The sequence below is a fragment of the Chanos chanos genome, chromosome 6 (assembly GCF_902362185.1).
Source record: "Chanos chanos chromosome 6, fChaCha1.1, whole genome shotgun sequence".
Lineage (NCBI taxonomy): Eukaryota > Metazoa > Chordata > Actinopteri > Gonorynchiformes > Chanidae > Chanos > Chanos chanos.
The window spans coordinates 27,254,960-27,279,806 of NC_044500.1; the positions used below are offsets into that span (position 1 = coordinate 27,254,960).

The following is a 24,847-nucleotide window of genomic DNA, read 5'->3' on the forward strand; positions in this document are numbered from 1 at the left end:
ATACTCACCCGATGTTTCGCTTTGTCATCTGGTAGTTGCTATTACAGCACGTCGGTTTGTGCGCTGCGCATTTAAAGGGTGCGGGGCTTTCGTTTTCTTGAGCCCTTCTGCTTTATCAGTTTCGTTTCAAAGACAGTAGCAGTGTACGCCTTCCGTTAGTCATAAAACCGCATCGTTACAGGAAAGGAAAACCAATATACCGTCGCCTGGCAAATCGAGAAGAAACGTTTCGTAAACCAGTTAGACCAGACTAGCAGGACTATTTTAATTGCAAACAACTACGCCCCAATATCAAGACAGTAAAATCAAATGGAAACGGCCATTTTTTTATTATAATGGTTTATTAATGTCGTTTTGTCAAAAAATGACAACAAATAACATCATGATTTATAATACATTTCAAAGCAGTATCCAAGTTAACATTTTTAAACACATGAAATCTGAGGTCAGTTTTCATACTCCTCTTTTGAAAGTAATCTGAAAAGTTTACACACTGTCAGATGAAGCAGACTTCTCATGAACAAGACACTGTCCTCTTCCACATCCTGGGCATTCAGCTTCAAAAAGCACGGTTCAAACAGTCAAACAGTTATCATCACCAGATGAATGGCTGAGGTAATATTTTATTCAAGGAACAAACTTAACATTGAAGATTATTCATCTCCACTCAGAAGATTTAGAACCACTGTGCCTGGCATGTTGATAATTCTCAGATTAAACAGTCTTGTAAAAATTTAAATCTAGCACCGCTTCATTTTCTTCTGTACCTGGAACGAGAAAAAGAGATTAATTTTTAGATATGGAAACATTACAAAAAAATCCAATCGTTACTCCAACAACCGCATCCAAAATAAGCCAATGAGCTCGGAATCAGCGTGAGCCTAGATTTCTGTTGCACTCTGTGGTGTCGTGGAAGAGTCAGTCTCCTCACTGAAAAAAAATGAAGTCACTCACTTTGCTTTTGACTTGAACCGGCCTCCTTTCTTGTTTGGGAGTCCCAGTCTCTTTCTGTCCTCAAAAGAGGGCCTGGAAAGGACAAAAATGCATTCAAGTGTCTGTCAGGTCTTATGTAAGCTTTGCATAGCTGCTGTCTTAAACTCTCTCTTAAATATTGACTGAGCAAAACTACACAATATGTAATGTGACTGACTGACAGACAGACACATACATACAAACTTATAGAGAAATGTACATGTATACATGTATATACGGAGAGAGAGTGACAGCTTGGCCTCAGCCTCTGACAACCACTGTAGTTTGAAAAGAGCCCTTTTTGACAGAACAATGCAAGCCTTACCCTGCCCTGTACTGTTTCAGTGCCTTTCTGCTGGTATTGGTCAGCTCCTTGTCAAACACAGACTTCTTTCCAGGTTTACCAGCATTCTGCTTTGGTCCTGCAGGGGAGAACATACCAAAAGAAAAGTTCTTGTGGTTACATTTAGCACTGACACAGTGAGTAGGGGGAGGTTGTGAATGCAGCGTCAGAAATTCTAGGGTTCAAAGCACATCTCTCTGTTCACCAAGGTGCATTTCCTACAAGGATCATTAGTTGCATAAGACAATTCAATCTCATCACTGTTTGGGGGGGCAACACAAAAAGTGCTCTCATTATGTGAATGATAGTTGGGACAGAGAAATAAGTATCAGAGTAACAAATTAGAGCATTTTTTAAATCACAATTACAACTCTTTCAAACATTCTTTTCTCCAAGTCTCATTTGAAGTCGTTCAGGAGTCATCAGTTTGTTCATCCTGCGTAGCATGGATTAACTGAACTCTTACAGAACTATGGGATGTTTTGGAAGCACAGTGTTTCATTTTGCCTCTACACAGTTAATTCAAACTCAGCGAATGGAGAGACAAGCTGACCTTTCTTCACGGGCTCTTCCTCCGGCATGGCCCGAGCTCGTTTGTGTTTACGCTCACGCTTGGCTGCGCGCTCTGCATACATCTGAGACTTCAGAAGCTCAAACTGTGCTCTTTCCTCAGCCTTACACACACACACACACACACACACAGTTAGATGGCACACTGTAAACAGGAAGATGATACTGCAAACAGAATGAGGAAGTCTATATGATGTGTTAAAAGTAAAGAGCAGACAGTGAACAGTGTGTTCCAAAGATTAGAACTCCAGCAGTGTTCTGTTAGCTCTGTCTGTGAGGTTACTAATGTTTCCTTCTTTAATATACACTGGGCAGTGGGTTTATTAGAGAAAGGGGATACAAGGTGTATTTAAACAAGCACTGCTAGTTTTCACATGCTACACAGAAGAAACTAGGTAAGGATAACTGTTTAAAGAGTTTTAGAACAGGGACCAAGTATTCAACAGGTATAAATACATACAGGCCTGATCCTGTCAGAGAAAAAATACACAGCCCACCGTTAGTTCTTTCTTTTTGCCTTGCATCAGGAACTGGGCCCGTTTCTTCTTTCCTCTCAGGGCCAAGTCAAACTCCTGTAGAGCTTTAGTCACTGGAAAAAAAAACAAGAGGAACATTAATCTTCCAGAGACAACCTCCAAACATCATTAGTAAACTCCCAGTCTATCCAACAAAGTGACAAAGCACAGTTAGAGGCTGAGTCAGTGAGAAAACGTAAATCTTAATGGTTAAACATTCAGGATATACTGAATAAGACTTGCTATAGAAGCCGGTGGCTTCTATAGCAAGTCAAAGTCAAAGCTTAAGTATGCGCTCAGAAAAGACTCACTTCGATCTTTTTTACGCTCTGCGTTCGTTTGAAACCAGGTTCTTGGAGGTTGTTTCTCGTCTGTGCTCTGTGTGAGTTTGTTTTGGGCTGCGTTGATCTGTATGAGACACGGACATGAATCCAAACGATAAGATTTACATAATCTAAAACTGGAGGCAGGATGAACAGTAAGCGACATGAATGGCATACTGAAGGTCCAGTCAGTACCTGGGCTTCAGAGTGGACCATCTCTCTCTCCTCTTTCTCCAATCGCATCACAGCATACACATCTCTCTCCAGTTTCTCTATCAGGTCTCTGAACTTCAGGATCACCTCTGAGGAAAAAAAAGAAAAACAGAGAGAGAAAGAGAGAAAGAGAATAAATATGACAATGAAATGTCAAGGCTGTGTTTCAACAAGGTGTTGTTCAATTCAGAATTCTGAAATCCACTCTCATTTGTCAACAGCATGTGGTTGATCTGACAATCTGACTGGAGAGACTTTACTTGATTTGCACTGAATTGGACTGATTACCTTGCTGTTAGTCAAATTCAAAATCAACATTCTGTGGACTGTGACAAATTCAACTCAAATCCCAACTGAACAGAACAGAATGTAAGTCAATTCCAAAACTGTGAACCGGGAACAACCCTGGATCGCAACATGTCAATTCTCCATTGGGTTTTCACAACTCTAGTTCTGGACTCAGGCATTTTCAGTCTAAACCTGTGCTTGCTGTTTCTCACAACTAATCAAGGGCCTGGAGTGGAGGGCTGAAACAGCTCTGTAGGTGCAACAACAAGCAATAAGAAGTGCATTAAGAGAGAAGAGACCAGACCAGATGGATTTTAGATTAAAACAGTACTGGTTGCCATGGTGACAGAGAATTTTTAAAAAAAACAGGGCAAGCCAGGTGGACAGAATGATTAGTTTTCCCACAATCCTTCACAGTCCCACCACAACCAATAGGACTACTCTCTCGTATTAAACAGTCCACCACTGACAACAGCAGCAGCAGTGTTCTCGCAGATCAGAATTCTCCTCTTACTGCCTCACCTTGAGGTATAACTCTGGCTTTGACAGGGGTCTTGGCTTTCTTAACAATCTCTTTCAGCATCTTCCTCTCCGATTCGCCGACCAGAGACACAGAGCGGCCCACCTTCCCTGCCCGAGCCGTTCGCCCAACCCTGTGGACGTAGTGCTTTACCGTGTTTGGCATCGTGAAGTTTATGACCTGTGAAAAAATATCGGTGGATTAAGAAAAGCAGTGGTTTCGAATGGCGTTTACTTGACTTTCAGATCATGAAGCAGAGGAGCAAGGCAATAAGACCCTAAGACCCTTTTCCACCCGTAATCTAAAATTCATCTTCTCAGATTGTTCCTGAACTGGGACTAAACTACTTCCATAGTACAAATATTGCACGAAAATCACAAAGAAAAACTTTTTTACAGGGAGGTTCTACAGTTTAGAGTGACACTCGAAGTAAAAGGATTTGCTAAACAAACTAAACTGTCAGCTGCCAGTTTGCATACTCCCTACTGAATACTCACTGTTTTGACTCCCTCTATATCCAAACCTCTGGCTGCTACATCTGTGGCCACCAAGATGTCAATCTGTTCATCTTTAAACCGCCTGAGAGAGAGAGAGAGAGAGAGAGAGAGAGAGAATCATTTATGTTTTCTTTTACCTTCGTATTTCCTAAATATCAACATGTAAATTCGAGCAATTTATCACTTGCCACACCTCTTTGCCCTCAAAAGCCAAAAGCAGTTCCATTCCAAATATTGAACTTAAGAGTCAAAACTAACAAGACATTTCTAACACATGACAGGAGGCACACAAGGACGCAAAATCTAGCATTCAAACCTTTGACGTTCATCACTAATTAACAGCAAAAGCCAATGACAAAAACATAAAAATATATAATGAAATATAACATAAACACACAACCAAAAAAAGTTTCTCATCTTTAACATTTCTAGGTAATAAGGAAACAATAGCTGTATTTCTGTCTCATTCTAAAAGATCCACGGCGCGTTGGTGTTTTAATCATTTCCAAATTACAGGGACATAACTGAGTGCGAGATGTCAGAGAAAGCGTGGAGAGGAGGCGATGTGTGGTGGGAGAAGCAGAAAACCATTCACAGGAAGACACTGGTGGGATATGTGAGGAAGAGTCTGAGTCCATCACACATGTCATAAGACTCAACAGACTCTGACTCGAACTCACATCCAGACAGCTTTTCAAGTCATTTAAAAAAAAAAAACTGTCAATCAATAGTTAATTTATTATTACTCTCCACTGTCAGATGGTCAGATCTCACAGCAGAGGGGCAGATCTCACGGCAGAGGGGCAGATCTCACGGCAGAGGGGCAGATCACGTGTCAGAGGGGCAGATCACGTGGCAGAGGGGCAGATCTCACGGCAGAGGGGCAGATCTCACGGCAGAGGGGCAGATCACACGGCAGAGGGGCAGATCACACGGCAGAGGGGCAGATCACGTGGCAGAGGGGCAGATCACGTGGCAGAGGGGCAGATCTCACGGCAGAGGGGCAGATCTCACGGCAGAGGGGCAGATCTCACAGCAGAGGGGCAGATCACGTGGCAGAGGGGCAGATCACGTGGCAGAGGGGCAGATCACGTGGCAGAGGGGCAGATCTCATGGCAGAGGGGCAGATCACGTGGCAGAGGGGCAGAAGGGCAGATCACAGGGCAGAGGGGCAGATCACAGGGCAAAGGGGCGGATGGGCAGATTTCATACTCATTCTCACTGTTTGGATGCCAAAACATCCTAATCTATCCCAGTCTTCCATGACAAAAAAGGGGTGACTTTGTCTAGTGCACCATAGAAGAAATCCCAGTAGTTTTTAAAAGATTGTATTTGACCCTTAGTCACAGTGATTTCTTTTTTTCCAGTGTTTGTGTAAACTAACTGGTCTACACAGTCTATCAAGTAAAGTCTTACTATAAGCTACAGTATCAGTTTAACATGAGAGCTGTTTAAACCTGTAGAGAATATAACCACATTATTCTTAATCAAAGCCCTTCAGTGTCACGCTCAAGTGTACAAAGTCATGCAAGTTCCTTGTCTGTGAAAACTCTCTTCAGTAGCATAACTGGATTAAATCTTCATTTAACAGTTCCTTTAACTAGAGCAGGGATAATTCATTTAGAACAGGCAGCGTAACTGTCAGATGCCAACTTGATTAAAAAAATCCTGTGTGCTGGTAACGGCTGCCGACCTGGGTGAGACAAATTAATAATCGCCCTGTGAAAAGGATAAGAGTCTTGAGGAGTCAAAGTTAAACTCTCTCTGACTCTCTCAAAGGATTACTGAGCTACACACCGTGATATCAGGAGCAGTATTAGCTGATGTAGAGTTACTGAAACAGAGGCTTATAACTGAGCCTTATGCCATTTCTCTCCACACGCAGTCTAACACAGGACTCCGTTCAGCTCTCAATACACAAACAAGCTGCTTTCTTTTAACTGAATTCAACTTCTTTTACAGTCCAAAAAACAATCCTCTGCATTTGTTTCTGTCCAAACTGACATCAAAGACACACAGTAACAAACAGACAAGTCATTTTGCTGCCTCCAGAGAGAGGGTGTAATGCTAAAGCGTGCTTAACCCTGGCTCGAGCAGTGACTGTTGTGTTCCCCTGAGGGCGCTGGCGTTAGTGACATGGCGGTTGATAAAATGGTTCTCAGTTATGATACGTCGTTTTACCTGAGGCTCTCCAGTCTCTGGGTCTGAGACAGGTTACCGTGGAGCTCTCCCACCTTCAGGCCCATCAGGCCCAGCAGGATGTGCATGCGGTGGGCCTGCTTCTTTGTCTGGGTGAAGAGCATGACATGGTCCTGGAACGTCCTGGTCAGCAAAGCTGAGGGAAGGGAAAAAAAAAAACGGAAGGAAGAGTGAAGGTGAGGAAAAAAAAAAAAACAGGGAGAAAGGAGAGCAGGTTAAGTGTCTGAAAAGTAGCATGGACATTTGTTTTGGGTTTTTTCGTTTTTTTTGCAAGAATCTGCTGATTTTACTGTGTACTTGTATGAAAATTCTCATTTAGTATCACCACTAACATCACAGGGGCATTTTTAAAAACTATGGTCTGGTTTTTCTAATGTTTTATGTATATTTTATACAACACTTTATGATGCTTTAGACTGTGTCAATTACACACAAACACGAGCTCCGTTACATGTCTTGCTTAAGCCACAAAGGCTAAAGAACCGTGACATAAACACAGTAGGGAAAAAAACAGAAGCTATGACCAGAAGAGCTGGTGAACGGAGGACAGATAACAAAAACAGCTATGTCCGTGGTTTTTCATTCACCTGCCACGATGGCCTCCCTGTCCCCCTCTCTGGCCGGTCGAATCCTCACAAACTCCTGTCTGAGGTATGGGGCCACGTCTGTGTTACTGTTGACAAAGATCCTCACTGGCTGCTTCAGAGAGACTGACGCCAAGTCTTTCACCTGTAAGCCAATAAAAATACACATAAAATATATCCATACACACTCTCTTACGCAGAGATGAGACAATTAGTTTCTGTCATGCAAAAGCTGTTCTGTCTGGGGAAAGAAGTGTGATTATATGAATAAAATGTATCTGTGTAAGAAATATCAGGTAACATCAGCTGTTCCAGAGGAGGAAAAAAAATCACATTCATTTCTTAGTCTTCTCGTTTCACGCCGGAAATTAAAAATGCAGCCCTGTGATTCTGAGCGCTTTTCTGCTTAATATCATGAATATCTTTTAAGAACCATACAAACACATTTAATATTTTCAAATAATCTTAGAGGTGAAAATAACACTTTCAGCAACAAAGCACAGAACTTCACACCATATCTAAAACAGGAAGACACATGTGATGGGAGTGAGTTTGTACAAAGGGCTGCTTTGTTCTCTACAAATAATCATTATCCTAACTGTGCCATTGTTCAAGGCCACGTTTCTGTCTTGGTCTGTTTTCAGCATTTTCCTTCTTGGAACTGCCCCTGTCCACAGGGGTAGACTTTAAAGATTTCTGATTCATTTAAACATGTTCTCTTGCATCCAGCGTCCAGTGAAAAGCCTCAGGTTTTGCTCTCGTAGAGGTGAAGAGAGATGGCGTTACCTCTTCACTCATAGTGGCAGAGAAAAGCATTGTCTGTCTCTGATAGGAGCACATTCTTATAATCTCCTTCATCTGCTCCTCAAAGTATTCATCCAACATCCTGAAAAACCAAAACAACAACACCCTCATTTCTTTAGACTCACTGACAAGCTCCAAAACCAACAGTATCCCACAGGATTCAAGAGCACACATCTCTTTGGCTCCCAGTTAAGACATGCTGACAAGGTAAGGCTAGTCAACTGCATAAACTACGAGAGCGTTGAAAATAAAAGTAAGGTATAAACAGTTCTGAGGTGACAGTAACTGTGGCAACTAAACAGTGATTAAATCGAGGTCTGGGATTTAATGCATGCAGAACATTCTACAAAGCTTGGTTGTTCCTAAGTCTCTCTCTCTCTCTGTCTCTTCCTCCTCACCTGTCAGCTTCATCCAGAATGAGAATCTCAATTTGGCTGAGCTCAAAGGAAGGCGTATTGTGTAAGTGATCAATCAAACGTCCGGGCGTGGCAATCAGAACATCAGGCCCCGCTCTCAGCGCCGCCTCCTGTGACTTCAGGTCCAGCCCACCTACCAACACAAGGAGAGAGCGCAGTCAGCAATTCACCTTAAAGCTCCTGTGTGATATCAACACACTGTGCATGTCATTTACCTAACATTTACATATCATTATATCCAAATTTATCACATGTCATCTACTGAGCCCAGACATTCAAATAAACAGTTAGAGAAGGGCATCAAACAGCCAGATCTCATTTGATGTTCATCAAGGACAGGAATATTACACAGAATTTAGTGTCTTTCTGTATGTGACATGACAGCCTAAATAGATTGTGACAGTCATCAGCCGAAAGGCAGAAGAACTACACAAGACACAACAGATTCAGTTGTCAAATCTTATGCCAAGCAGAAAATAAGATCACACAGATTATTAAACGGAGAGAGAAGGAGAGAGTGCGAGACAGCCAGAGAGGGGGAGAGAAAAGGAGAAAGAGAAACAGAAACAGAAAGAGAGAGAGGGAGGGAGAGTGAGAGAGAAAGAGTGAGAGAAAGAGTGTGACAGAGAGAGAGAGAATGAGTATCAGTCAGATAGCTTACCAACAGCCAGGCAGGTGGTGATGTTGGTGAACTGTGCCAACTGTCGTGCCACTGAGTGTACCTGAATGCCCAGCTCACGGGTTGGCACCAGAACCAGCACACGGGTCACCTGAGTCTCCCGTGGCTTATAGATGAGACGCTCCAGGACAGGCAGCATGAACGCTGCAGTTTTACCTGAGGTGGGTGTGAGATTGAGAAAGAGAGAGAGAGAGAGAGAATACAGTGCCATTGGTGCAAAGCATCACTGGTGCAAAGGAACTACCCCCCAAATTTTTCCTTCTACTTTAACACTGTCACAGATGCTGACACAAAGCAGCTTTTTCAGACCAGTTTATACTGGTTACCAGTACCCTACCCGTTCCCGTGGCAGCGCAGGCACAAATATCTTTCCCCAGCAACCCCACTGGCACACAGGCCTTCTGAATGGGTGTCGGCTGTTTAAATCCCATAGCAGTGATGGCCTGAGAACACACCAAAACCACAAATTAGAAATGTCCTGTCTGTGTTTACAGAGATTTGCATACACTCATACAGACACTGATAAAGAAAATGATTCAGAGGAACAAAAGATTTCAGAATCCCAAGGCCATCCACAGCACTGGACAGGTGGATGCAGGCAGAGACGGAACAGGTTTGGAAAGAGGAGACAGAGCTGTTATCTTACTTTGAGGAGTGGTCTGGACAGATTCATGTCCTGGAAAGTGAGACTCTCATCATAGTGAGAGGCATCCTCAAAGAAGGCCTCTGGAACCTGTAAGGAGGACAGAGGAGATAACTGAAGGAACCTGTAGGGAGGACAGAGGAGATAACTGAAGGAACCTTTAGGGAGGAGAGAGGAGATAACTGAAGTAACCTTTAGGGAGGAGAGAGGAGATAACTGAAGGAACCTTTAGGGAGGAGAGTGGAGATAACACGTACTGTATCTGATAAATGTACTCAGTGTACAAAAACTCTACTGTTTCAGCGAGACAGTGTTCTGCACTGCTTATATCTCTCTCTCTTTTTGTGTGTGTGTGTGTGTGTGTGTATGTGTTAGAACTGCAGTGAAACTCCTCCATTATCCTGTTTTACCTCTTCTCCAGTCGTCGTCTTTCCCTTCTTGGCTTTCTCCCTCAGAGTATCTACAACACAGACACATGGTAACTGTCAGTCAGTCAGTCAGTATGCATAGAGACACATGGTAACACTGTCAGTCAGTCAGTCAGCATGCATAGAGACACATGGTAACTGTGTCAGTCAGTCAGTATGCATAGAGACACATGGTAACTCTGTCAGTCAGTCAGTCAGTATGCATAGAGACACATGGTAACTGTGTCAGTCAGTCAGCATGCATAGAGACACATGGTAACTGTGTCAGTCAGTCAGTATGCATAGAGACACATGGTAACTGTGTCAGACAGTCAGTATGCATAGAGACACATGGTAACTGTGTCGGACAGTCAGTATGCATAGAGACACATGGTAACTGTGTCAGTCAGTCAGTATGCATAGAGACACATGGTAACTGTGTCAGTCAGTCAGTATGCATAGAGACACATGGTAACTGTGTCAGACAGTCAGTATGCATAGAGACACATGGTAACTGTGTCAGACAGTCAGTATGCATAGAGACACATGGTAACTGTGTCAGTCAGTCAGTATGCATAGAGACACATGGTAACTGTGTCAGTCAGTCAGTATGCATAGAGACACATGGTAACTGTGTTAGTCAGTCAGTATGCATAGAGACACATGGTAACTCTGTCAGTCAGTCAGTCAGTATGCATAGAGACACATGGTAACTGTGTCAGTCAGTCAGCATGCATAGAGACACATGGTAACTGTGTCAGTCAGTCAGTATGCATAGAGACACATGGTAACTGTGTCAGTCAGTCAGTATGCATAGAGACACATGGTAACTGTGTCAGTCAGTCAGTATGCATAGAGACACATGGTAACTGTGTCAGACAGTCAGTATGCATAGAGACACATGGTAACTCTGTCAGACAGACAGTATGCATAGAGACACATGGTAACTCTGTCAGACAGTCAGTATGCATAGAGACACATGGTAACTGTGTCAGTCAGTCAGTATGCATACAGGCCCTGTTTACACCTTACATTAAGATCCGATTTTGGTGTTCAAAAGTGGACAGCTCTAAGTACGTCTGTTTACACCTGGCTTTAGAATCCGTGTCTCGAGTGACCACTTGAGATCAGATCTCACTTCTCCGCTCTGTATGCAAATAAACACGTAAATCATTTCCAACACGTTACCCCTTTCACTGAATTCCAGTTTTGCTTTTTTGATTGCAGATAGTGCTTGTGACATTTGAGAAATCAGACAAATTTGGTGGTCACTGGTCGCTGTTTTGGGACATTAAGGCACGTTAAGCTGTTTCCTTATAGTAGGTGTCAACGGACAGGAAAACGCTTAACGTGAGATAACGACCACACTCCTAGGATTTCGATTTTGATTTCTGGACAGAAGGAGGCGTTTCTGACAAGAGATGTCCGAGAGAAATCTGGTCGCAGTTTTGGAACATTAAGCCATGTTAAGCTTTTTCACATTAAACGTTTTTAATCGGCAGGAGGCATCAATGCATTTCCCGTGCCTCATCTGTCGGAAATTAAAAGAAGACAACGACAAAGAAATCAAAACAATATCCATTTTGCCTGTTGTTGTTGTTGCACTGTAATATGACGCCATTGGCGAGCGAATATGTACATTAGGAATGAGTTCGTACTTGAGCTGTCTACTTGTGATCGGATCACCAAAATCGGATCTTAATGCAAGGTGTGAACAGGGTCATAGAGACACGTGTTAGCTCTGTCAGTCAATACACTGCCACTGCACATGGAGACAGATGTTAACTATACATGACTCAATACACTGCCAGTGCACATAGAGAGAGACGGTTATTCTGTGAGTCAATACGCTGCCAGTGCACTTAGACACAGACCTTCCAAAGCACCTTCATTCCCATTTGTCACATAACAGAACATATGGATCTCCATAATAAACCATTACAAAAATACAGACAATAACAACACCACAGTGTCAGAATGCCCTACAGTGGTCATACCTGCTTTTTTAAGGACTTCTTCATCTCCAGATGAAAACTCCATGCCATCATCATCATCATCATCATCCTCCTCTGAGGCATCACTGCCTCCATCCTTTTCCTCCTCCTCACTGTCGGCTTCATCTTCCTCTTCATGGTTTGCGTCATCATCGTCTTCATCGTCCTTCACCTTTGTCACTGATATTTCTGGTTTCGTGCCTTCTTTCTGTGCCTTCTCCTGTTTATGTTAAGGGAAAGTGAGTCTGTGCAACACTCCAACAGATAAAACTCAGAAGAAACATACATACAGATGTTACCCTCACTTCAGTTTTGCGTTTTTTGCGAATTTTCTCAATCTTCTCATCCAATGTGGTGGGTGCTCTCTGAAACAGAAGGGGGGGATGTATTAATGACAGTCCAGTCAGCCATGTAGCACTTCTATTACTCTGGCAAATAATAAAACTCTGTTCTACTTTAGATAAACCAAGAGCTGAAAACAGGAAAAAACTTCACTTTCTATTCACACTGTCCTACCATTTAAAAGAGGACTGTTGCTTGTTCGCTTCAACCCTGAACCTAAACGATTAAACCAAAAGTAAGTCTACAAACAAGTGAACTGAGAGAGCTTTATGTTAACAATGCACATAAAACAAGAAAACTTCACAACAAACTTTAAATTAACTTCCTTCAGACACCCTCCTTAGAAAGTTCTGGCTTCAGTTTGCTTTAGAGAGCCTGCATTCTTTTTAAGCAAACTGCTTTGAGTTTGCAAGAAAAACAAACCTTGGGGTTCAGCCAAAAATTGAGAGCATATCAAGTGCTTCCAAAGTTCTGAGCTGGATCTCACAGTACATTTGCACAGTGACTGCCAAATCACACCAGGTCTTGTTCATGGTGTCAGACTCACCCTCTTCTTCAGCTGAGCCATAACATCAGCCATAGCCCAGTCTCCACTGTTAAGTCCATCTTTCTCTCCAAACTCAAAATCGGCGCTGAAGTCTCCGCGGCCTAGACGCTTCAGCGCTTTTTTCTCTTTGCCCAATAGTATCGGCTGCTCCTGAGAGAAAAGGAGAGACACCTCAGGACAAAAGTCAACCACGAAAGAACCGCTGTCTACCTACTACACGTTTACAGGACAGGGATGAAATGTAGCATGAAGTCTGCCTATTGTGTGTTGTAGGAAAATATGTCATATTATTTTGTTGCTTCCCTGGATCTTATCGATGAAAAGAGTCAACAGTCAACGAGCGATGAAAGAACAAGTATAAGACCACTAACTGTAAATGAGCCTACTTGTAGTGCAATTCTTCTAAACACGGGACACACAACACTGTTACAAAGAGTCGTCCAATCATCAGAACCACTTTTCTGGGCTAGCCGTCTGCACCAGATGCAGTCTGGCATTAGGTGGATTAGATTTCTCCGAACCCGAACCCCCGACTCACCGTTTCGTCGTCCGACGCAGAATCAGGGTCCTCCGGTACGTCCTCGTTGTCACTGATCGTTCCAATAAGATCAAAATCCGACAACATTGTGTTGGTGTCACAAATGAATCGTTTCAATAGTAAACAGGTAACAACTATATGCTAACTCGTGATCTCACGTTCACTGTCGTGAAGTTGGGACTAAAACGATTATGGGTCTTTCCCAAACTGGGTGTATTTGTCGTTCGCATAAACTCACGCACATACAAATATTTTAAACACTGTGTATGTATTTTTTCCTCTGAACGCAATCATCTAAACTGTCAAGGCTATGTTTCCGTATCTATCCATAGTGTACACACGTGTTTAAGGGGGAAAAATCGGAATCCGTCATAATGCGTGTTTTCTTCTCGGGATTTGCATGTTAGTTTCTGAATTTACTGCCCTCTCATGGACCGGGGTGGAACTAAGGTCTTGGTAAGTCTCCTTTATTCGCTAATATCAGAGCAAGCTGTCCAATCCACATTAACGACCAGTATCGAATTGCAGGAAACAAAACAGTTTTAAGGGCAACTTCTCCCAAGTCTGTATATTGATTTTAGTGTAATCATAAAGATGGAGCTTCAGAATTGTGACTGATTCTGTGTTCAACCAAATCAGATTATTATTACTGCATTTATGATATTGCCTTTTATTCTCAATCAGTTAACCCTTTTCAATCAGTTAATAAATTCAGTACAACATTATTCATTTTTCCCCTATGTTGATATGAGGGATTTAGAACGATTATTTAGAAGAATTAGTCCTCTGCCCCTTTAACCTACATACCAAACATGTCCTTTTGACTACAAACACAAGTCTTCTTCTTGGTACTGTATCCTGGAAGTGGGTGTGCCCAAGAGTATAGACAGGCCACCACAACTCTTTGTTGGGTGTGTTGTATGTTTAGGGTGACATTTGGTGACACATTTAATGAGACCAGTATGATGTTACCTTTTGTCATTTTCTACCCAAGTATAAAATGATCCTGTGTCATCTCATGGAACGTTCAGAAACCTTGTTTATTCAGAGGTTTCACACTGTGTATCCTGTACAGCTCATATGTGCACTCCTGTGTAACTTAAGTATATAGGAGACTTGGCCATTTAGGCTGGATCTCACACACTTTGTTGTCATGAAGAGGCTTCATCTGTAGGACTGAGTAGAATGTTTTCTGCAGTATTTCTGAGTCACAGACACACATACAAATCCACATATCTTCACACATTTCCATACATGTCTGTCCTTGTACCCACACATCCGTGAAATGTTTGCCTTTGCACATACACAGATGGTAATCTACAGAGGGTTCTGCAGAAAACACTAGCTGTGCAGGAGTGTCTCCTCTCCTTCATTTGTAACCTCTCCTCAGTAAAAGACTACAACCAAAAACTCTGTGCCTTTACCATTTTTACAAACTCATCAAATTCTAAACTCACTCTGCTCCTCACAGCCTGGATTCCTGTGTCCATCACTGGTCACTGCTCATCTCTGTCCCATTTCCCGGATTAAGCTGACATGTACTAAGACATAAGCACAGCGAATGGTCTCCGAAGAGCTACAACAGACTGGATTCTAAAACCCCACCCCCTACAAATACAACCCCTCTCTCTGCGCCAGTTAAACTGACATTAAGTATTAAACTCATAGACTGAGCACTGGAAACATGTTGCACAGCTCCTTTTTGAATATTTTAAGATACCACAGTTTAAGAATTAAAACCCCTGAGCCTGTATTACAAATGAATAAACTTGGAAGTGTACAACCTGGGGTAAAAGTTTAAAAAAAAAAAAAAAATATCTGAGACATTTTAAAACAAACTGTCCTTTAGACATTTTATTTAAAAAACAAAATAATACAGTCAAATGAAACTATACATGAGCCTGTAGTCTGCAAGCGTCGATGAAAGGAATTGAAAAAGGCTCGAAAGACGCCGTGTGTGTCCAGTGTGGTGAATCAGGGTCTGGGGGGGCGCATTCCAGGGGGAGGAGGACCTGATAGGGAAGGGGGAAAAAAAAATTTAATTGAATAAATTCATAGTTTTCTTTCCTTAAGTTACAAACAATGAGACAGAAAATAACAGTCTATAAACTGCAGTATCCACTTATAACTCACATATGTTTGAAAAGCATACTTTACGCTTGTCAAACTGGGCTTTACAAAATACAAGTCCACATTCAAAATGTAGCCCTTACCTCTCATACCAGGGGGCGGCGGTCTCATGCCTGGAGGGGGCATGCCCATTGGAGCACCACGACCTGGGGGCATTCCCATTGGAGGGCCCATAGGTGGGCGCATGCCTGGGGGTGGACCCATCATACCTACGGAGAGTTCAAGAATGCTGGCTTTAGTGGTAAATTCAAAAAGCAATAAGTTTTTTGGTTTAAGGCGAAGCAGCAAGGCGCTGAGTTCGAACGAGTCACACGTTTGAGTGCCGCAGTGCATTTCAGAGCTCAAAGTAATCCTGCCTCAATTAAAGTATTTCAGCAATGTGTTCAGGTTTGGTCAAATGTTCAAAGCCACTGAACCGGCACCACCGTAGTTCAAAGGCTTTGGCTGCGAGAGGGGCACTCATACCTGGGGGAGGAGCTCCTCGGCCCATGGGGGGCGGAGGCCCACCCCGACCTGGTGGGTACTGTGTGGGTGCACCAGCAATACTGGCACTCGCTGCTGCCGCAGCAACCGTACCCCTGCCCTGTGGGGTCATCACCTGGAGAGTGGAGAGGGAAGACAAACAAGATCAACAAACAGCACGCTACCAGTGACTGCATGGACACCCTTGTGTGCGTGTGTGTGTGTAAACTAAAGAGCAGTAACTCAAAAGATTTAAAAAAAAAAAAAAAATGGTCAGTGACTGCTCAGGAGCTTAGATATCACTTTACAGTTAAGGAACAGAGCAGACCCTCATGTCCTAACATAAAATAAAAGTCAAAACGCAAAACAAACCAAAACAGTTTGTCCGGTAAGAAAAAGCAGTCTGACCTGTTGTGATGGACCTCCTACACCTCTCACTGGGCCTGCAAGCCCAGCAGGGGCCTGGGGCATTGGAGCTCCAGCAGGTACACCCCTACCAGCTGCTCTGCCAACACCGGGACCTCCTGCCACACCAGCCAATGGCACGCGAGCAATGCCAGTCTGAGAAGGAAAGACGACAGTGAGTCATTTTCACTGGCAAAACCATCTCTTGAATGTAATGGGACTGACTGGTGGACAGCTGCAAGGCTTACATCTTTAGGTGGAGGTCCTTCAACTGTCATTGAGACGAGATTCTCTCCTCTTAGCAACACTAACCCCAACACTCTCTTCTCCTCACGCTCTGGCTGCTTGGAATTCTTAGGCCTGATGAGAAGAAAAAGTTTACCAGGTAAACAACATTTCAAAGAAAGATATTGTGATGAGAAATAATGCAGGTAAGTCCATCATAAAAGTAGTATGGTTCTTTTAATCGAATGTCTCTTACTTGATCTTTCTAAACTCATCACAGTCACACAAAATCAGGTTCATGTGTTTGTCGAATGCTTTGAACGTTCCAATGAATATCCGACCATCCTGCAAGATACATCGCATCCGATAGTCGATGTGCTGCAGCATCTTACTGCTCTTCCCAACCGTCTGTAAGGAAAGAAACAGGCAGTTTGTTCATAAACCGGCAACCAAATTCATTCCCGTACAATAACTTCATCACATTTACTGGGAGAAAAGCTGACTGTCGAGTTTTATTTGTTACTTTCTAAGTTTATAAGAGAAAAGAAAGAAAATTGCATATCAAACCAGCCCTGCACCACACCAAGCCCAACAGATAGCTCCACAATGCTAACGTTCGCAACGCTTTTTAGGACAAGAAAAATGATAGGTATTTCAATTAAAAGGATTGCAACAATACACAGTGTTCTCCGACCTTCAGTATACCAGTAAAGTGATTCTACATGTTAACAACCGTTAACAACCACTTAGCTGTTGGCTGGACAGGGAAGTTTCATACAAGCTACAATCTCGATATCTTCTAACTTAATACAAGTAACCTGGCCCTTGTTGCTGGACAGAAAGAGAGTGTTTTAAATGCGGGTTAAGACTGCAAATATCTTTATTTTTATATGCACAAATACATTCGGGACAAGGTAAAGACCTTACGAGAATAACCAATGAAGCTAGCTAGTAAGGTATATAAAACGTACTGGTGTCGTCAACGAAAGAGAGGGTATTTACTATTATTTTTATCCAGCAGGGAACTACAATTTCTTGCAGTTCAACTCATCACTATTAGAACACTTAAATATTTTAATCTTACCATGGTTGCTGTTAGGATGGCTCCGATTAAGATCGGATCTTGCCAAACAAAATCAAAAAATTAACCCGCGAAGCCCCTAGATTGAGTGCCGCCGGGTCCTTCTTTATTGGTGGCTAAGCGGAAGTGACGGTGCACCTAAATGTTTCCCCTTGGAAACATGAACTCTAAAATTATTCTGCCCCTCTATTTCAATTCGGTGACGCACCACTTTATTTGTATACTTTCCTCCCATGATTCTAAATATTAAATAATCATGACCTAAAAATTATAGTTATACACGCTGTCCACTGCAAATGTAAACAAGGCTATATCTGGTTTTCAACATTTCCATTGCTTATTCACATGTTCCTCATATCAGTGTTTAATTCTTGCCCTGCCTGGTGGGATTTTTGGTGTTTGAACCCTGGGACGGATCTTGTGTGTACATAATTGTCAGAAGGCCAGTTTGCCTTATCTGATCGTTGGCATGCTACATTTAAGTTTTCTTCCCCCATTATTTTTCAGTTTCTCCTCCAACAAATGATGGTTCATTATCCAATATCATTGTTAAAATAGACAGAGATGTGCTTACTGATTTACAGAATGGCTCTTTGTAAATGGGGTTTCAAAGAGCAAGAGCAAGATCCATTCTAAACTCTTGGTTTATTGAACTGGCTACAAAATGCTTAACTGAATGTAAAAGATACAAATGAAAAATGACTGGACTGGATAATAGCACTTGGGAATCCATATTGTCTTCGTCTTAATTACATAATTCAATCAAAAATAAACCATCGTTATCTTTGTGATCTTATCTTTGCGGGATTTAAATATAGGGAATTTATATTTCTCTTCCTTTACCACTGACAATGAGATATGTATTATTCTCTTTTACTTGCCCTGTTTATGATTCTATATTCCTCCTCCTTTTTACCAGATTTAACCATTTTTTTAACTGAAGCATCCTGATGCATATATTAGGGCTTTTTCCCCATAAACATTACTTTGATGTCCAAATAACGTTTAATTTGCAGTACAATATCAAATTGTAACCAAACAAAGGTAGTTTATCAGTAATATCATTTGGTGAGATCTTTATTCCTACATTACTATGCCAAAAAGACAGTTTAAATCTCTCTTTCTGGAATATTCATTTGTAATCATTTGTAGGCCTGATAGGCCTATCACCTACTACACATTCTCCGGGTTTATTTACACTTATATCTGTACTGTGCTTCCTCTGTCTGTGAATACCATTGATACAGTGCCTATTTAATGTATAGTCCATTTTAAATTAATCGCTGTACTAATTTTCTTTGCTCTTTTTATGCTTTTTATAAATATAAGTTTAGGGGGAAAACAGTTAATTGCTGAAACTTCGAGAAGGTTGCAGTTAAGCATGTTTACAACCATCTTAATGGTGTATTTTCTTTTTTTCTTTTTTTTTTTCTTTTTTCTTTGAGGCATGCAGACTACATATTACATTATTTCAACATTATTTCAGTTCTGAATGTATGTCTTCAAGTGAAGTAAAAGTCAAAGATGTTTTAGCATAAACAAACAAAAAAAGCCCCCTTTCACAGTCATAGCTACACATTGATTACAACATTTTCATATCCATTAAGTCATTTCATTTAATTTCCATTTAACATATCATCTAGTCCATTTCACAAAACAAGAACCTTTTTGACCATGTAAATGGAGCACTAAAGATGATTTCTGAATCCATGATTTATTTGTCTGTCCTCTGAAGCATTCATTCATGCAAACTGCAATGGCCATCTGCATATTTTGATATGTATTTTATTGTAATCAGGAAAGAGGACAGATGGAAGCTATTTCCCACCCAGTCTGAATGCCAGGTTAGATCAGCCACCTTTATTTGCCTTGTTCCCAGTGCTAAAATAAACTCAAAGCATTCAATCAACACAACACTGACACAAAACTAACAACTCCTTTATTGCCAATCTGTGTTTATTCTGAAGCTTTCGTATGACCACACAGTGCTTTAAAAGTGATACTGTGCTACTGTAAAAATTAATCGCTTTTGACAGTAGTGAAAGAGTCCATACCCCCTAATGAAGCCTACATTAGCCTACAAAGGGTGTTAATTGTAGAGTGGGCCCAGCACCCAGTGCTGTATCTTTATGGCCATTAAATCTGAAGCAGAGATGGACTACTCCACCCATCGGGTGGCTTCTCCAGCAAACATATGAGTAAGTCCCACACATACTGTGTACAGCGTCTTGTTCTCTGTCATTGACTTGAGGTAATGCAGAACTACGTAGGCAAGATTGGTAAGCAATTAGTGACATCAACACTAATGCCATCGCTCATAATGTTGGACTTACTGGACGTGTCAAAGAATTAGACTACAACGGCACATAACCCAATAACAAACGGTTTTAGCATAGTTACGAACCCATTCTTGTCTGAACAATCAAATTAAGTCCAGTTCATGTTGGTAAGATTGGGAACTTGCTAAAGTTTTATCACTGAACACTTTAAACTTTCAATGATTAACAGCCTGCATGAGCAGAAGAGGACGAACGGTGAGCAGTAGTCATTCAACCGCTTGTCGTTCAGATTTTAGTTAACGCGGGCCTCCACGCATTTCTGACCGTCAAGTGCTCTCGGTCGCAGCTTGCACAAGGTCTTGTTGCCACAGCAACGACTGAGGAAAAATCTGTGCAGCGCTTGATGCTCTAGCGTTACCGCATTGAGGGGGATGTAGCAGTTCGAGTCGGGCAGATGGGACCTCAAGATTGGCTGTGACTCACCATAATAAGCGACAGATAACTGGGGGTGAAATTATGTGATGGCGATAAGCTTCGATTACCTTGGACCTTGAATCCAGATACTGGACACAGATATTCGTCCCGCAGTCAAGAATTGGAGGTGAGTGCAACCTACATAAGTGGACGTTGATGGATGTTGGAGCATTCTAATTAAATATTGTTATCAAAATGTTCTATGATAAACCAGTTCGTTGGAGCCGTACTCAAATTAACAAACACATTTACAACCGTAATTCTCCTGATCTATTCTGGTTTGCTTATGATTTGTTTTCCCTCTCAAAGTCTGTCGATTTATCAAGACGCACCTAATTTGTGTCACAGCAAGTCTTTTGCATGTTACAACATGTCATTGGTGTATGCGGATATTCTGTAATCTTATGGGGTGCGCTCTCGAAATCTTCGGAGTTGTCCGGCAGACCGAAGCAACAGGGCTGTTATTATCCTCGGTAGGGGATCACAAATATACAAATACAACAGAAATGTAAATTGTTACAGGGGTCTTAATTTGTCACATCGGTAAATAAAACGCGTGAAACGTATCCGGTGTGTAATTATGAGTGAATTCTGAGCCACATTCTGGTTTAAGAGCAGTAACTGTAGCCTAGGCAGTGGAGTCCATCTTTGAGTCTCATGGTTTTGTCGAATCTCTCTCTAAAACTACATTCAGTGGCTGCAACCCAGTGTGTGACCTGTTGGAAAAGTACAACCTTAGTCCTTAAGATTCTAATTAAAAACACACTGACCAGACAAAAAGTGAAATGACCACACAAAACTGGAAGCTCCCATGTTTTTAAAGTATTGGTTATGCAATAAAAATTGGCAGCTCACCCCCTTCAAAACGATCTGTTTTGATTCAATAAACACAGCATTACTGGAAGTATAATCATCTGCGATTATACTTATTTAATTCAACATCTCTTTCTTCTCCCTCCTCTCCCTCCTCTTCTTCTTCTTCCTCTTAAGAGAGACAGTTCCTCTTTTATGAGACAATGTGTTAATCACTTGAAACAATTTAGAACATGAACACTTGGTATGTTAACATATTCTTTACAGTTTTGTCACACTAAATGTTGCACAGGAAGTGCATTGTTACAGCATATATTTCCTTGATTTATAATCCATAGTGTGTTGCACCATCCAGTTAATTCTCAAATAAGATGACATTCCAGAGGAAGATCAGTGGTGTTGTATGTGTTGTATGTAGTGTTTCCTTTTTCACAGACACCCAGTTAATATATTACTGCAGCGATATGTGCTTAGAGCAACTGAAAGTATGATTGACCAGGATGGTTTAGCATTAGCACAGAGATAAGAGTCATAACCATTTTAACCATTTTGAGCTGTTAAACTGAGAGGTTTGAGTCCAATTAAAGCCCTTTTCTATCAGAAGTCAGTGGGAACAGTCCACGAAAGAATGAGCAAGAGAGAATTGCTTTGCTCTGTTATGCAATGTCTTGTTCGGCGCTTGAATTATAATTAACTCGGGAAAGGAATGCATCTCTTAACTAGCTTGGGTGGATATGGTACTGCTGTTCATCAACTCTCATCAACACTGACACATTTTCCAGGAAAGAGAGAGAGTTACAAAAATCAGTAATGCAGAGGATGTATATTAATCAAATTAATTTTTAAAAAGGGCTGTACGCCATAATATATCATTTTAAAATGTTTTCATACAAGACAAGGGAATCAATTCAGGGGCAACAGCAAGAAAAAAAAAACTCTAATATGTCATTTTAGACCATAATGGCTCATAAAGAAAGCATACATTTTGCTAATGCAGAAGTAAATATATCGCTTGCTGATAGACCGCTGTCTAATTAAATGCCAAATTGTAAATTGTAATTACCATAGCCATAACAGACTCTAGACTGAGATCTTCTACCGAACATGACAAAAAAGTCCAATATACAGCCTACTGCACTGTCATTGCTTTAATTATGATTTGTCAGGCAAACAACACTGATACACCAGTGTACATAAGAACATAAGAAAATTAGATTGTTACTGGGTTTTTGTTGTTGTTGTTGTTGTTTATCTTAATAACCTGGGAGCACTAATGGAGTCTGGGTCAGTTCTTCCCCAGATCTGAGAAACCACTGAGCTTTCTTTGTGGTCACATTACGTGTCCTAGCAGTTTAGCGTTAATAGTCTTCAGAGACACATTGCTCCTGATAGCTTGAGTTTACAGAAGCCATTTGAGTTTCGTTTGAAATGTTCTAAGAGACTTTTCTCGTTTGACTTGCTTGTAAGAACAAAGTAAACTAGAGTCCATAACTAGATCTCGCCTTATTGGTTTGGTCTGCTTCAGGTCTTCAGTGGAGAGAGACAGAGGACAGCTTTCTCAGCTATGTCTATTCCCATCACTCGTAAAGCTGTCCTATCAAATCAGGTATGAGGAGAGAGCATCTCTCTCATCACTTGCTGCTGCAGGTGACATACTGCACTCTTTTGAAAGACTGAGTTAAAATTAGAGCCTGAGCAGAAGCTAATCTTCCACAAAACATGGAGGGTGTAAAAAAAAAAAAAAGGAAAGCAGACCTTGAGAGCGCTTATTTTTGTAGTCGTGTAAATACACACTTTCCAGGTAATCGTGTCAATCATGGTGTAATGGTTCAAAGCTACTGTGTGACCTTAGAGCAATTCAACCATTTCTTTATGTTTGAGCTCATGGTTGTATCTTTTTTTTTTTTTCTTTCTTTCTTGTTTAGAAGTACATCTTTTCAAAAGGGCTCAGAGTTTTTTTGTCTGTTTGTTTTGTTTTTGGGGCAGGGGGTTAGCATGTATCTGTATTGGTAAAATGCATTTATCCTAAAGTCTAAAGCGCGCAATAACTCCTCGAACAAAGCTAATCACAACACTGGTTCACCTCAATCTCTTTACACATTGAAGCTTGCTAGTGTTACACCAATTCTGTTATCTTTCATATGTTGTTATGCATTAATAAATTACAGACTAACCTCAACAGCAACTTTAACCGAAGCTGAAAGCATTAAGTGCATTGTCTCACATACTTCAGCGTTACATCAGTTTAAAGATTAGTCCATTCACAGCTGAGCTGCCCCGCAGTCCAGATAGTCCACATGAGTGCTATGAGAACCTATCACTCTGAAGTGGAATTAAAATGATCATGAAATATTCATCGAGGAGAGCTGAGTCTGTCGTAAATTTTTATAGCTGTCCACTGATCTGCTCTGAGTTTCTGTGATGAAACTGTGGCTCTTTTTTTTAAAATATATGTCATATCACAGTAAGATAGATCGCCCGTCACAGTCGGTGTAATAGACTCCTTCCACTCCTCTCACCAGAGCGAAGGCACATTGTCCAGATTATCATTGCACGGACAGGTGAGCTGTGCTTTGATGGATGAATTAAGTGGGTCACTTTGTACCCAGAAAATTTCTTTGCTAGTTTTGAATTTCTGTTGTCATTTGTTACTTGCAGGATACTGAAACATTTATGACCCAAAGGGGAAAAATTGCACTGAAGATGACAAAGTCATGCTTTCATTCTGTTACTGTTAAGGATTTTTTTATTATTTGTAACGATAAAATAAATTAAAAGTCTAACAACACTCTTCTTTTAATTGGTTTACTTACATTTGATGATTTGGCATTTACTGAAAAATAAAAATACACTGAGCATGTGATGGTTGGTAAAAAAACAGAGCTATGTTTACTTTATGGTTTTCCCCAACATCTGTCAGGCTCAAGCTTAAATTCCAGATTCTTCTTTAATAACACTATCACTACATGGCACTTCTGTTCTTTCGTAAGACTCTGACGTAAGATGACCTCATTATCATATCTGATGCATTGTTTAGCACTTTTTTTATGTTGCAGAATCATTTATGGAGCAGACATTTCTCAAGTTTTTAATGGCAAGATGTGTGTGTTTTTTCTAACAAATGTGGACATATTGTTCCATTGCTGCAACCAGAAGAGACAGGGAAACGTGCCATAACCACGGCCAGCACGGCTTGTACAGCAGCTTTAACAAATGGAACAAATGTACATTTCAGAGGATATTTTTGTCTCGCTTCATGTTCATCAAGCATTTCAGATGCCTTTGCTTCCACCAAAGTGCAAACTGCACACCTGGAGATGTGTACCAGGTGCAGAGAGGAAATAGCAATTCCACTAAATGAAGGTCTTCAGTTTTACAGCTTGCTGAGTGTGCCTTAGTGTTCCCATAGGTTTAATGGGAATGAATATTTTGGCTGTGGTAACATTTGGCTGTTTTCAAAGATGAAGTCAGTCTTTTCCACCTCTTTCCCCTATCTGAGAAACAAGAGGCTTATAAAGGTTGGCCAAATGAGTTGATTTTGTATCATTCTTATGCCACAGGACAGAGGCACAGATGGTGTTTGT

At 41.3% G+C, this 24,847-nt stretch overlaps 2 protein-coding genes across 2 annotated transcripts; both read right to left on the reverse strand.

Annotated features, from left to right (window-relative positions):
- Positions 1 to 406: 406 nt before the first annotated feature.
- Positions 407 to 13,684, reverse strand: ddx27 (DEAD (Asp-Glu-Ala-Asp) box polypeptide 27). Its single transcript, XM_030776894.1, has 21 exons — positions 13,395 to 13,684; positions 12,857 to 13,006; positions 12,273 to 12,332; positions 11,971 to 12,187; positions 9,977 to 10,026; positions 9,570 to 9,656; positions 9,261 to 9,366; positions 8,906 to 9,079; positions 8,227 to 8,377; positions 7,811 to 7,910; positions 7,028 to 7,169; positions 6,423 to 6,576; positions 4,242 to 4,323; positions 3,747 to 3,924; positions 2,919 to 3,025; positions 2,712 to 2,808; positions 2,383 to 2,474; positions 1,869 to 1,989; positions 1,298 to 1,394; positions 955 to 1,026; positions 407 to 767 (listed from the first exon to the last, which is right to left on the reverse strand). The coding sequence occupies exons 1-21, from the start codon at positions 13,479 to 13,481 to the stop codon at positions 752 to 754; spliced, it is 2,340 nt and encodes a 779-aa protein (XP_030632754.1). The 5' UTR covers positions 13,482 to 13,684; the 3' UTR covers positions 407 to 751.
- Positions 13,685 to 15,242: 1,558 nt separating this feature from the next.
- On the reverse strand, positions 15,243 to 17,813 carry snrpb (small nuclear ribonucleoprotein polypeptides B and B1). Its single transcript, XM_030777096.1, has 7 exons — positions 17,701 to 17,813; positions 16,873 to 17,024; positions 16,640 to 16,751; positions 16,395 to 16,547; positions 15,990 to 16,122; positions 15,608 to 15,733; positions 15,243 to 15,406 (listed from the first exon to the last, which is right to left on the reverse strand). The coding sequence occupies exons 1-7, from the start codon at positions 17,701 to 17,703 to the stop codon at positions 15,369 to 15,371; spliced, it is 717 nt and encodes a 238-aa protein (XP_030632956.1). The 5' UTR covers positions 17,704 to 17,813; the 3' UTR covers positions 15,243 to 15,368.
- Positions 17,814 to 24,847: the final 7,034 nt, after the last annotated feature.